The sequence below is a fragment of the Micropterus dolomieu genome, linkage group LG17 (assembly GCF_021292245.1).
Source record: "Micropterus dolomieu isolate WLL.071019.BEF.003 ecotype Adirondacks linkage group LG17, ASM2129224v1, whole genome shotgun sequence".
In the NCBI taxonomy this organism is placed as follows: domain Eukaryota; kingdom Metazoa; phylum Chordata; class Actinopteri; order Centrarchiformes; family Centrarchidae; genus Micropterus; species Micropterus dolomieu.
Genome location: NC_060166.1, coordinates 13388174 through 13402858, shown reverse-complemented (window position 1 = coordinate 13402858; position 14685 = coordinate 13388174). Strand labels below are relative to the sequence as shown.

Here is a 14685-nt window from a genome sequence, read left to right as displayed (position 1 = left end):
GCTATTGAGTCACTTGGTGAACAAGGGTACTTGGGAAAGGTTAAGGTCAAAGGTCGACCTGTCCGTATTCCAGCAGGCTCCATGAGATTCATCTCTGTGGTTTGCCCAAGTTCTGCCAATGTGACTCTTCCCTCAGTCTTGCTGGAACCCCTTGAAGAGGGAAACTGTTTACCTCCAGGGGTATTGATCTCTAAGGCCCTACTGACAGTAAGGCGGGGCATAGTGGAAATACCTGTTGTCAATGTTGGCTTACAAGATGCATGGCTCAAACCTAACACCTTACTTGGTGTATTGCATGTGGTTCAAACTCAGTCCCCTCTGTGTTCGGTCACTTTGGAGGATGAGGATGGAAGTCAGGTGGGTGTTGTGCAATCCATTGCTGCTGACTGTACCTCGACTTTTGATCTCTCTAGTGCCTCATGGCCGACTCTTTTATCAGAGCAACAGCAGCAAGGGGAGGGGCTGTTAAAAAAATATGCAGGAGTGTTCAGCCAAGGAGAAGGAGATCTAGGCTGCACCACATTGGTAGGGGAAACGGGGGCCACAAATTTCACCTCAGGAACTTGTCACCACTCTAGCAATTCAGGCGCTTCCAATGCGGGAAAAAGTTGACATAAAGGCACTGCAGGACGAAGACCCAGCGATTGGTGCATTTAAATCTTATTGGCAGCGTGCGAAGCGGCCATCAAAGAACTGACAACAGAATCACAAGATGTCCGCAAACTGGTCCAACAATGGGACAGGATTTGTATGAGAGATGGGGTGTTGTATCGCCGTATCAGACCACCAAACACAGCGGAAGAAATCTTTCAACTCCTTCTCCCTGACTGCCTTAAGGGTGAGGTGCTCAAACATCTCCATGATGACCATGGTCACCAGGGGGTTGAACGGACCGTACATCTTGTGAGAGAGAGAAGCTTTTGGCCTAACATGTGGCAAGATATTGAGAAATACTGCCACAACTGTAATCTAGTAGCTAAAGCCAATCAACTTAAAGTTAGAACTTTTCCTGGTAATATCATGGCGTCCCAACCGCTAGAAATTCTGGCCATTGATTTCACTGTTCTAGAGAAAGCTGGAGATGGTAGAGAGAATGTCCTGGTCATCACAGATGTTTTCTCAAAGTTTACCCAAGCGTATCCAACCTCGGACCAGAAAGCTAACACCACAGCTCGGATTCTAACAGAAAAATGGTTTTATGTGTATGGAGTACCCAAACGTATACACAGCGACCAAGGAAGAAATTTTGAAGGGGAGCTCTTGAAATAGTTGTGCAAGATATATGGCATTGAAAAGAGCCGCACTACACCATACCACCCTGAGGGTAATGGGCAGTGTGAGAGATTCAATCGCACCTTGCATGACCTGCTTCGTAGCCTTCCACCTGACAAGAAAAAGAAGTGGCCGCAGTATCTGCCTCAGATTCTTTTCGCAGACAATACGACAGAACATGCTTCCACTAAATATTCTCCATATGAGCTAATGTTTGGATGTGTTTCTGGCTGTGTTAAAGGGGGAAACTGAAATACAGAGTAACCATTTTGCATGGGTGTTTATTGTAATTAGTGTGCAGCATGCAGATAGTGTTTTTCCATAGTATTTGGTTTAATTGGTTTGAGCGTGTGGGTTATTTCCTTATTTATCAGTTTGGTTATAATTTGTCGGTGCTCAATTCTACATCAGTTTCCCTGGTAATGCAGTCTAGTCCTGAATTGTGTTTCTTCTTTTGTTTTGATGTAACAAATAAAATTTACATTCCTATACTGATATAGTAGCCTCTGGTCCAGTTTGTTCTGGCACTTGTGTATGAAGTAGCGTTTGGTTTACATAATGATGAACAAAATTGCAATAAAAAATGGTGATATTTTGGCACATTTGTAAATATAACACTATATACTGACCTCAGTGATCATGACAAGCTGTGAGAAGAAGCATGTGACGCAGAAGAGGAGTAAGAAACATTCCCGTCGGCCTGCCCTGCGCATTTGTGTAGGAAACATATCGATGATGGACGTCATCACCACCTCCATGGCAACAAACTGTACAGACAAAAAAACGATCCAGGATAAGTACATTTCCAAACATAACTGTGTTCTTCCAAAAAGACTTCATGCATATCTCACTTGTGTGTCCAGACCCAGGAGGATGAGCATGACAAAGAAACAGATGGACCACAGCTGGGGCACAGGCATCATGGCTACAGCCTGAGGGTATGCAATGAACGCCAAGCCTGGACCTGGAAAACAAGATCAGAAGGCAAGGCAAGTTTATTTGTATAGCACATTTCAACAACAAGGCAATTCAAAGTGCTTTACTTTAAACATAAAAGCGACATGAATTCAGTCTCAATTTAAAAGAACTGACATTTTCAGCAGACCTACAGTTTCCTGGGAGTTTGTTCCAGATATATGGAGCATAAAAACTGAACGCTGCTTCTCCATATTTAGTTTTCAGACGACCTGAGAGGTTTGGATGGTTTATAGCGAAGCAGAAAATCCGAAATGTATTTTGGTCCTAAACCATTCAGTGCTTTATAAACCAAAAGCAGGATTTTGAAATCAATTCTGACAGACAGGAAGCTAGTGTAAAGACCTCAGAACTGGAGTGATGTGATCCACATCACCAGCAGCAGCGTTCTGAATCTGCTGCAGCTGTCTGATGGATTTTTTAGGGAGCCCTGTAAAGACACCGTTACAGTAGCCGAGTCGACTGAAGATAAATGCATGGACGTTGGAAGTTTTTCCAGGTCCTGCTGAGACGTCAGTCCTTTGATCCTTGATATATTCTTCAGGTGATAGCAGGCTGACTTAAAAATTGTCTTACTGTGGCTTAAATTCAGGTCTGAGTCCATGACTACCATGTTTATTGAAGAAAATTCTGTCACATCCAACTGTTGACCTGTTCAATACAGTTACTCAGCGCTTGTATGGGATCATAGTCACCCGGTTATATGGTTATGTAAATCTGTGTGTCATCTGCATAATTATGGTAAAATATTTTGTAGTTTTCCATAATCTGAGCCAGCGGAAGCATGTAAATGTTAAACAGAAGAGGCCTAAAAATGGAGCCTTGGGGAACTCCACTAGTCATTTTTGTTAGCTCAGATGTGCGATTACCTATAGACACAAAGTAGTCCCTGTCCTTTATTCAAACCAGTTTAGTTCTGTGGTAGAAAAGTCCAACCCAGTTTTCAAGTCTGGCAAGTAATATGTTGTGGTCGACTAAGTCAAATGTAGCACTAAGATCCAATAAGACGAAGGCTGAAGTTCTGCTACTGTCAATGTTTGAATGGATGTCACAGACCTTAGCAAGAGCCGTCTCAGTGCTATTGTGTGGTCAAAGTCCTGACTGGAAGACATCAAAACAGTTATTTAGTGCCAAGAAAGCACTAAACTGTTGAAAAAGAGCTTCTTTCAATGATTTCACTATAAAATGGGAAAGTTGATATGGGCCTATAATTGCTCATTAGTGACCTGTCTAGATTGCTTCTTTTTAAGAGTGGCTTAATGACTGCCGTTTTCAGGGCCTGTGTGGAAAAAACCTGAGAGAAGAGACGTGACAATTTGTAGAAGATCTGAGGCCATGCAATCTGAAACATTTTTCAATAAACCTGTTGGCAGAATATCAAGGCAGCAGGAGGTGGATTTCAGATGTTGTATTATGTCCTCCGGGATTTTATGGTTAATAGAATCAAACTGTGTCATGCTATTTGAATTGTTTTTAAGTGGACAAAGGGACAACACATATCCTGTACCTGACATGGAGGCATTGATTGCTTGCTTGTCTCATTGTTTGGATTATGTCTGTGAAGAAGGAGGCAAATTCATTGCAGGCCCTGGTGGATAGAAGTTCAGAGGCTACAGACACAGGAGGGTTGGTTAGCCTGTCGACAGTAGCAAACAAGGCGCATGCATTATTATTGTTTTTGGTGATGATGTCAGAGAAGAAGGGCCGTGTTGTGAACAAACAGTGTGGATTTGTGCATTTTATATCAAATAATTTGGAGACTCAAAATTCCTTCTCTCTCTAATCACTAGTGAATAATTGTATAATTATTAAAACGCTACCCAGAGGTCCGGAGACTCTGGGTGAATTAAATAATAATAATAATAATAATAATCTTTATTTGTAGAGCACTTTTCAAAAACAAGTTACAAAGTGTAAGTGTAAAGACAATAATACCCAAAATACAATAATACAAAAACAATACAAGATAAAAGCATGAAAACATTGAAAAGACTAAAATACACGTTTAAGATAAATATAAAATAAGTAAAATAAAATAAAAGGGATAAAATAAAGTCAAATAAGATCGGGAAAGGCTCTCCTATAAAAGTATGTTATAAGAAGGGACTTAAAAGAGTTCACTGATTCAGCCGACCTGATTTCCTCGGGCAGGCTGTTCCAGAGCCTCGGGGCCCTGACAGCAAACGCTCTGTCCCCTTTAGTTTTCAGTCGAGACTCTGGAACAGACAACAGACCTCTGCCCGAGGATCTCAAGGTACATGCTGGTGCGTATGGGACTAAAAGGTCAGAAATATAACAAGGCGAGAGGCCATGAAGAGCTTTAAAAGTGATCAATAAAATTTTAAAGTCAATTCTACAACATACTGGGAGCCAGTGTAATTAAGCTAATACAGGGGTAATGTGGTCATATTTCTTTGTTCTGGTTAAAAGCCTGGCAGCTGAGTTCTGGACAGTCTCCGGTGGTTCCCCCGCGAAACGAGAAGCTTTATGAATTAATATCCTCTGAATATTAAATTCAGAATTTTGTATTAATTCTCATAAGTTTATTAAAAACATAAGTAGACATGCTACAGCCGCCTTGCATTTCTCAGTTCTAAATTATAAATGTGAAGTCTCTCTATATAGATGTCATAATGAACCTGGATATTTGTTTTCCACCACCTGCACACAGCTTTTTGACACTCTCCAGCGTGGCATTTCTCCATGGAGATCTTCTCTTACCAGAGACCACCTTCACCTTGGCTGGTGCAATGGCATCAATAACATTTGTAATTTTAGAATTGAAATTATCTACAAGCTCTTTGACTGAGAACCATGAGAGGGCGGGTGTCGGGTTGAGAAAGCCTCAGTAAATATTTCACTGGTGTTTTCAGTGATATGCCGTTTTGTGATCACCTCTGTTTGTACATTTGTGTGCACGCAGATAGCACTCTCAAAGAAAACACAGGAATGATCAGAGAGAGCAACATCAGTCACCACTACCTTGGAAATGTTCAGACCCTTGGAGATGACCAAGTCCAAAGTGTGCCCCTTATTGTGTGTGGGCTCCATCACATGCTGAGTCAGTCCATAATTATCAAAAACACAACACAGTTCTTTAGTCACCAACAATAACTTCACATTCAAAGTCAATAAAGATAATAGACAGCAGTTCACCAAAGTCATCAAAATAGTTTGCACAGTATTTAGGGGGCCTGTAGATATTGAGATAAAAATAGCTTGACAAGAGGAATTCAGCTGAAGAGCCACATATTCAAAAGATGCAAAATTTCCATAAGACATCTTTTTGCATTGGAGGGAGCCATTAAACAAAATGGCAAATCCACTTCCTTTCTTATGCACTCTAGCTTCACTCATGAAACTGACGTTGAGAGGGGTAGACTCGTTAGAGACAGCTGCACTGTTATCTTGGTCCAACCAAGTTTCAGTTAAAAACATGAAATTAAGATAGTGAGTTATTATAAAATCATTGATTAAAAATGTTTTCCTGCCAAAGATTTAATGTTTAATAAAGCAAAATTTAGTGTGTTTAAAAACATTATCTGGCCCACTTTTTTTGACAGGCTGCGGCTGACGATGAATTAATACTAAATGTACAGGATATAGTGAGTGCTTCCTGTTTCTTCACATATTCACCATTCTTTTTCTGTTACGTATCAAGATAGGAATTGAAAAGGCTACCAGCACACTGGGTCCAGGGTGTCTGGAGATAAGGGTGACCTGCATGGGGATTGGAGACCTGTAGCCTTTTACTTTCTGATTTACTCTGTGTGAGGATGGGATGTTATCCAGGTCATCAGATGGAGATCCAGGGTCCTGCAATAGTGGTCAAAATCTGTTCTGATGTTGCACACCCGCTTGTTGGTGAGGTCTTTTGGTAACTCTCCCTTACGCAGCTGTCCACGGCGGTGTCCTACTAAGAACGGGGGGTTGAAGAGTTGCATCACAAATCTCAGCGAGCTGGGTTCTGCCTGTTATGCGTCCTTCCATTTCCTGGGGAAATGATTTACTCTTAGGCTTTGCACCAAGAGAGTTCCAGGGAGGACTACCACTTTTAGATTTATTACCAAGTACACAGGCCTCCTGTGTCTTGTTAGTCGTTTTTGTGCTAATTAGCTGTGTGCTAGCATGCTCTTGTCCACTGTTTTGGGTCCATGGTAAAGTAGTGTCATTCATGGGGGAAAAAATTGATACAGCATATTATTACGATATTTTCCGTGTCAATACTGTATTGATACACCGATATAAGTATCGATCTTTTATTTAATGAACTGTACATGAGAATTTAACTTTTTGGTACTATAATAATGAAATTAATTGTTTTTTCAGTCTACTAGAAAAATAGTTTTCCTTTGGGAACACAATCTGAAGTTGGAAAAAAGGTAATAAATTCCAATACATCGCAATATGTTTAAAATTGCAATAATATCATATCGACATAAATATTGTGATAATATCGTATTGTGGGGCCTCTGGTGATTCCCACCCCTAGTCATTCCCACATAGTCCATTCACTTCCACATTTACTTCTAAACTGTGGATCTTGGTTTCCAGCACTGCAATTTTCTGTAAATGTTTGGGGAGTCATCCGTGGAGAAGGGTGGAATCTTGCATTAGCTACAACTCCAGTCACTGCAGTAAAGCTAGTGCTATTGATAGGCCGCATTCGCGTAGCACTTAAATTATAAAAGTGTTTAAGGGCAATAACCTACTTTATCCGAATAGATGACAGTCCCAGTGATTTAAAAGTATCCAAGAGCTGCTACTCATAATTTCTAGCAGGAAAAAAGAGTTTCAGCCAAAGACTGCATGCAGAGGCAAGAGCAAGCAGTAAAGCGTCTGCAATGTAAGAAAGTAGAAAATTTCCACACCAGGCAGAGTTGGTTATCACAGGGGATGTGAGACTCATCACCGCCTGCTATCTGCCTTTGCTGTTTAGCATCAACGACTTTGCAAAGAAAAAGGTAACTATGCATCAATAATGAAGCAGTGCAATTCCAGTCAACTAAGCAACACATTCATAACCACCTCCTCTGTGTCTCAAGATGGAGGGAACTGGGGAAGTTACAAAGGGCTTTACAATCCATCTGGAAGGACAAAGTGTAGATGAGGAGAAACGCGAGTATAATAATGAGTGTCTACTGATGACTGAGGGAATGTACTGCAGCTTGTACTAGTTATGGAGTCTGTCTGATTGTTTTTGTACTATAAATATTTGGGTAAGGAGGAGAGAGTCAAGCAACATTAGGACAGCAAAGGACTGACCGTGTGTGTGTGTGTGTGTGGTATGTAATGTATAAGTCCATCCAAGGAAGGTTAAAATCAAGGGCACACACTCGAGTGCCCAGACAACATGCAATGGGCAGAACTACGGACCTACCCCCTCAGTGGCCCCGTACTTCATCAGATGACAGCACACCACATCTGTCCCCTCCCAAACAGCCTTACAGAATACTGATGTGACGTCTCAACCAGAAAAAAGATCAAAGCTGCGGAGCTGGCTATGCCCCGGGACAGAACCACCTAAACTCCCAGCATAGCCCCAGATCAGAACATGCCAGCCAGAGCCAGCAGCAATTTTTGGGTGTGCTGCTTTCAGCAAGAGCAGGAACGCAGCGCAACTACTGTGACAACCAACTCTGCCTGGTGTTTATCGCCAGCTTAATTTACTTCATATAACAAAAGTACTCATTCTGCAGTAAAATGTCCCCAGTGACTCATACATTTCACATAATTAGTTTGTTGATACTAATGCAACAATGTGTAAGTAGAAAACAGTAAGGTTATAGCTGGTCGAGGCAGAGCTAGTTTAAACTACTTTATGTACAGTTCAGTAGTTAGAGGTCAGACTACTTCATTTTTTGGACTTTTTTTTCACATTTATGAGTTTATTGTGAAGTATTGGAAAATTTGACCTCCTTGGGCCTTAAAGGTTCAGTGTGTAAGTTTTAGTGGCATCTACTGGTGAGGGTTGCGAATTGCAACCACCGGCTCACGGTGCATTCACGTGCTCCTCGGATGGTCCCATTTCCGGTGTGTGAAGTGGTTCTTCTGACTTAAGTGTGCGTTCATGTGCTCTTAAGTCAGAATGTGGAATCAACATGACACTACTACAAAGATTTGTAGCATTTTCATTAAGATTTAGGGAAGAATAAGGCTGGACAATTTCACCTAAAATCAAAATCGCGATTAATTGAACATTTTACCTCGATTACGATTAATGAACAATTATTTTATTTTTGATTGTTGTTTTTTGCCCTTATAGTTCACCGACAAGTTTTTTTAAATGTAAATATGCTATTAAAGCTGGGTTTATTTTTCATTCATTTCAGTCAAAATTTGATTAATTAAATGTTAATTTATAAGGTAAAGCACATAATAGAGACATGGTTACCCCATATTTGGCGCAACGCCACTGCTACTAACATTTTGCACAATTATTAATAACAATGTGGTAATAATCATTGTCACTCACACTGTGTGAGCACGGTAACACTCAACGTCTTACTAACTTTCTCTTCTGATTCTTAAAAGGACATCGACGTGACAGTGGTGTTATATGAGCAGCGGAGTTAACTTGGGTCTTTTAAGGGCAGTGCAGTGTGTGTGTAGCGAGTGAGTGGACGAGCGAATGTGAAAGAAGAAGCGGTAGAAAGTGACGTTAAAAGCAAGTAAGTTGTCAGTCTGGTAGTAAATGTACAGTGAAGGTCACACTGCTGGAAAGGCTGTTCATGCTAGCTAACATCTGGAAACTGAGCAGGACTGGAGGGGACAGAGTCACGTGACTACACACGTAGTAGTGTGTTTTTAAGGGGAAATATTAACAGTATTAAATAACCGCAATAACCGACATGGTAAAATTACATCGGTGAAAGGCTTAATTTCCGTTTCAATTAGTTGTCCAGCCCTAGGGAAGAAAAAAAGATCACAGCTCACCCCTCCCGATCCAAGCGTGCAGGAGAAGCTACAGTGGTTGACACACTCTGTCGGCTCATGTGCTAAGCAATACGTATGAGCCTCCATATGTCCAAATCTCTCGTCTTTTCTCACTTCTAATAAACTTCAAATACTAATACTAACGTTACTTGTTCTTCTTCTTCGTACATGTTCAGCGTGTTGAGGAAACGCGCTCTGTAGCGCTGTTTGTCTGTTTGGGCTTCTGTAGAAACTTGTTTGTGCAACATGGCAACGTCCATGTAAGGGGATCCGCGGTGTATGTTGATAGAAAAGGCTCATTCTAAGGTAATAAAAACATAACTGTTCATTATGTAAAGTATTTATACACCACTGAAAACATAGTTATGAATATTATATTGCATTTCTGTCAATAGATCCTCCCACACATTACACACTGGACATTTAAACCATTTAAGAAGTTTAGAGGATAAATGTCTCTTGCTTGGAACCGATAACAACAGTGACAACTTAAATGTGACAAAGGGCCCGAACCAGACACAGTCGCAAGCCAAGTGGTTGGGAACCACTGGTTTAATCTTAACAATGTTTGTATATTTTATCAGCATCTTATATGTTTAATATGTAACATTTGAATCTGTAAAGTAAGTAGTCAAATAAATGCACTGGAGTAAAGAGTCCATTATTTACCTCAGAAGTGATCTACCTACTCAGTTACTTTACACTAACCCTAACCCTACTTTCTACTGAATTTAGAGTTGGTGACTTTGTACTGAGATTTCTTTTCACAAAATTACAAAAATTTCGATCACACCCAATAACATTGGGCACAAGAAGAGACTGCATGTCTCTCCGGCGTCTTGCATTACCTGACTCGGCCACTTCTGCAATGGGAACACCCTGCTCATGAGCCATGAATCCCAGCACAGAGAAGACTGCAAACCCAGCTACAATACTGGTGCCACTGTTCAGTAAACACAGCCACAGAGAATCTCTGCAAAACATAAAAACATGTGCATACTCTGACTTCACAGCACGTAATTGATCATGTTTAAGATGTTATTGCGTTGCTCTTGTCCTTTATTGATGTCAGATATTGTGTCAGTGACACACTAACAAATACTTACTTATAGCAGTTGTTGTTGTACGTGTTGTAGCTGGCCATCACAGTTAAGGAGCCCACACCCACACTGTACGAGAAGAAGATCTGAGCCGCAGCCTCCATCCAAACCTGTTGCAACATAGCAACAGTGAGTACTTGTATTTGTCCACCTTAACCCTGTTACAATATACTGCTATTGCGGTCCTACCTGAGGGTCTTTGAGTCGTGAGGGTTCGGGCAGAAGATAAAACAACACTCCCTGTAGAGCCCCAGGAAGAGAGAGCCCACGGATCAAAAGGATTAACAGCATCACATAGGGGAAGGTAGCAGTGACATACACCACCTGGAGACAAAAGAATGACCGTTCAGGCATTTAAAAAACATACTGTATACAAATGAACTACAGTTTCAGGGCATATAAATACCTTTCCTGTAGACTTGACCCCTTTCCAGATACAAAAGTAGCAGGTGACCCACATAGCAATAAGGCAGACCAGTATTTCCCACCTGATGCTGCCGATCTCCTCAATCCCACCTGAGATAGCCAGCACTCGTCTTCTATTAGGAAAAAACATGGGCAAAATGTTGAAATGAGACTCATTGGGACTGATTTTGGCACATTTAAAATGAACCTAGAGGCTTTGTTTGATCATCTACTGGACAAAGACATACTCCCAGAATTCTGTGGCAGCAGAGGCTGTGTCGGTCTGGTTGGTCCATGCAGAGGTGTTATTTCCTGTTGAAAAGTCTACACAGTCATCTGAAAGGACAGTGGGAAAAACACAATGCATGTATTTAAAAACTCTTTGGGAGACATCTGGCAGAGAGGGTTTTTGAGGAACACTATCCAGTTGCATTATAGGGAATGTATGAAACCAGTGCTTTTGAATCTTGACCCTTAGGGAACAACGGTGAGGATATCTCGGCCTCTGTTGCTCTGATTTTGACCATCCCTATTTTGATCTCTCTCACAAGTCTTCCAACATTATGTTCAAAACTAAATCACAGTAAGGGTCTGTAATTGAGATAAAATGTTCTGATATCTGCATCTTGACATCAGTACATCATTCAAATGTTAGTAGTTTGACAGTTTCCATTTTACCTGTGTTCCAGTAGTTGTTGCAGCTGGCCCAAGGGAGCTGGGAGCTGAAGGAGAACACCAGGTAGAGCAAAGCCCAGGACAGAATAATGATGTAGGTCATACAGCTGTAGAAGAGGATCAACTGCCCGCCATAACCGATACCTGCGGGCCCAGATGTAGTGCTTTGTTACAGACAGTCATTATCAGAACCTTACTTCCTCCAGTTATTAATTTACCCAAACCACTTATTGTTCAGGGTCACAGGAATCTGACTGACCAAATCTACAAAAACTGCTTAGTCGAGCAAAATCAGTAAAATTAAAATAAAACTTATACAACTGAAAATGTCTTTAAATATTAATACATTTTTTTAACCTTGGAATTTAGGGTCACAGAGTGAGTGATACTTTTGTAAATGTTTGCCTTGTACTGACCACCATGAAAGAGCTCTGATATGATATGTGGATGTGTTTGCTCCGTTCATTTGGTGGGTAATGTGTTACCGCCTCTCTCGGGGTTCCATTGTGAACACAATGAAACATTGAACTGCCCTAGCTAAAGAAAGGAACTTTCCACAGTGGCAAAGGGACCGACAATGAAACTACCAGCTACTTTTGGAGCTAATCAGTCATTATGATATGTGTCCAGTTTTCTGTGAATCTTGGTCCAGCTCTGTGTGGTTTTTACAGCAGAGGACGTGTTTGCCTTGCTCTGCTACAATAAAGTCCTGAACAGTATACCTTCTGCCAGTGGGCATAGCTTCCTCCAGCAAGTGATGCCGCCCTCCTGGGTATACTGGCCTATGACCATCTCCAGCAAGAACAGGGGTACGCCACAGGTCACCACGAATACCAGATATGGCACAAGGAATGCACCTGAATGTACAAAGTATACAACATTGTGTATCTGTACCACAGAATTTGGGTAACAGGTTGTGAGCATCATATTTGCTTACCCCCTCCGTTTTTGTAGCAGAGGTAAGGAAACCTCCACACGTTGCCCAGGCCGATAACATTTCCCGCCACGGCCAGGAGAAACTCCATCTTACTTCCCCAGTGTCCTCTCTCCTCCAACTCCACTTGCTTGCATTTTCTTGTGCATTTTTTATTCAACATGGCCAAAAGCTCAGTCTTAACCCAGTCTAATTCTTCTTATCCAATATTCTTTGTCTCCAGGTTTTCCCTGCCTTTACATTCACTATATAATCTGTCAGGTAATGTGTAACTGCACAAACAGTTAATCAGTTCTCAGTGTGAATGTAAATTATCTCTAGGATGAGCAAGAATGGACCGGACGGACAACACCAAGTCCTCTAGTGTTTCTCAACGGAGGCGGTACCGCCCCCCAGGGGGTGTTCCGAGGACGATGGGGGGCGCTGGAACCAATATTTTGGAGGGGGGGGCGTTTGTTGGTTGGAAATTGTAAGGCGAGTTTACACTTAAGATTCACAACAATACGAGTTTAAACTTTAAACTACTTGCAAAAAACTGTGGTCTGCAACATTAAAAACCTGCCAGTTTAGTCCACTGCGACTGGACGAGACTGTGTATTTTTTTTCTCCATCAGCTACTTGTGGTGCAGCTTCGTGCTGCTTTCACAGGAACGGGAAGTCAGAGTATCATCTCTAAAATTTTACCCACATGGCGTTTACTGTGTAAACTCTGGAACGTTGACGCTCTCTTTCTTTGTGGAAAAGTGTTTATTTCTCTGAGGAATAAACCGTGAACATCTTGTTATTGCAGTGGTTACACATTTATAAGAGAGATATTCCGCTGTCGACACCATCAAGTGACGTGGACCCACCTCACGCTGTGAGTCGCAGACAGTTTGTGCCAAAGCGGACATATACAGTAGTTTCAGTAGGCTATAAAAATGTAACTGAAGCCCTGTCTTGCTCTGTTGGGATTGTAAGCGGCGCTTTATCAGAGGTGCTGAAGTTATCGTGTGGAATTATTCGTGAGCTTTCTGTCTGATCACAGGTGTTGTCTGTTAGTTATTCGTTTTCCCCTGGCATGAGCACGCGAGAGGAAACTTCCAGCGAATCAGTAACATAATGCAGTATAGGGCATGTAGTTAAATATTATGAATTCTCTTTAAATAGGCAAATGACGTTAGTCTCCCATTACTACTTTTTTTATTTACATGTCAGAGAACTCAGATATGTGGGAGCAATTCTGATTGTGCAGAACGTTTTGAACATGAGCAGATAAGTTACAGTGTTTCCCATATGTTCATTTATTTGTGGCGGTCTGCCACAATATCAGCGCTGACCGCCACATAGGCTATTGATTTTCGATTTTTGTTTTACTAGGCCTATTTAAAATCGTATTTCAGCTGCAGGCAGCGCATATTCGCGCAGAACATCCTTTCACTCGTCTCTCGATTTCTCTCGCTCTCTCTCTCTCCCTCGTTAACACAGCTGCACAAATCTGTTCAACATAACGCTTTTATTGTCAGAGACCTAGCTATTAAAAGTTATTAGCAAGCATGTAAGGAGCCTAGCTAATAAGGAGAGCTAAATTAACGTTAGGAAACAGCTGGGTTTTCGAGGCTAGCATGCTGTAAACTGCGCCACAGTTACACTGTCATTCTGTGGGAAACACTGAGTTATGGTAAGTTATTAACAGATGAGCTAATAAAGTCCAGTCAATAACTGAATTAAAACAGATTAATTTATCACTGAGATGAAAAGAGGCCACAAACACATTTAAATAGGTTACTTCCCCACAAAAGAAGTGGTAAGACTTAATCATGTGTGTTGACTCAGCAGGGATGATATTAAATAACTTACAGGAGAAAAATATTTAAAAGCAATAAGAATGGCGGAGAGCCTCACTAGATTATATTCTAGGAACATTCACTTATTAGTTAGATATAATTACTTTTCACATGGCGTTTTTGTTACCTTTTCCATGTTTTTAATAACAATAGTAACAATAAAAAAATCAACAACATTCAGGGCAAACATCTTTTTTGATGGGGGGCAGTAAGGGACCTGGATAATGGATAGGGGGGCGCTGGCCCAGAAAAGGTTGAGAACCACTGATGTAAAGTAAAGAATAATGTGAATCTTAAGTGTGTAATAGACTTCATGCATGGATGCATTCTTAATCTCTATTTACTTGTACAGAATAATACAACTGTTTTGGATGTAAAGGAAAAAATCCTTTACATCCAAAACAGTTGTATTATTCTGTGGCTAAAAAAGTGGTGTCAAATAATTCAAGTCATTGACAGTAACATTAAAGTGATTCGTTCTTTATTAAGTGTATCTTCTTTAGAAAAACAGTAGCAAGCACATATTCAGCAACAAGACATGTTTCTTTGCACTTAAAGTGTA

The 14685-nt window shown here is 41.1% G+C and overlaps 1 protein-coding gene across 1 annotated transcript in view; it reads right to left on the bottom strand.

Annotated features, from left to right (window-relative positions):
• Positions 1-12460, bottom strand: part of LOC123985591 (sodium- and chloride-dependent GABA transporter 2-like) — a 17827-nt gene extending 5367 nt beyond the window's left edge. Inside the window, exons 1-10 of the mRNA XM_046073237.1 lie at positions 12301-12460; positions 12086-12220; positions 11367-11507; positions 10937-11024; positions 10690-10822; positions 10473-10607; positions 10290-10393; positions 10032-10156; positions 2124-2236; positions 1902-2039 (exon numbers count right to left, since the gene is read on the bottom strand). Coding sequence (XP_045929193.1) covers positions 1902-2039; positions 2124-2236; positions 10032-10156; positions 10290-10393; positions 10473-10607; positions 10690-10822; positions 10937-11024; positions 11367-11507; positions 12086-12220; positions 12301-12460 — 1272 coding nt within the window. The remainder of the gene's footprint in view (positions 1-1901; positions 2040-2123; positions 2237-10031; positions 10157-10289; positions 10394-10472; positions 10608-10689; positions 10823-10936; positions 11025-11366; positions 11508-12085; positions 12221-12300) is intronic.
• Between the last annotated feature and the right edge of the window lie 2225 nt (positions 12461-14685).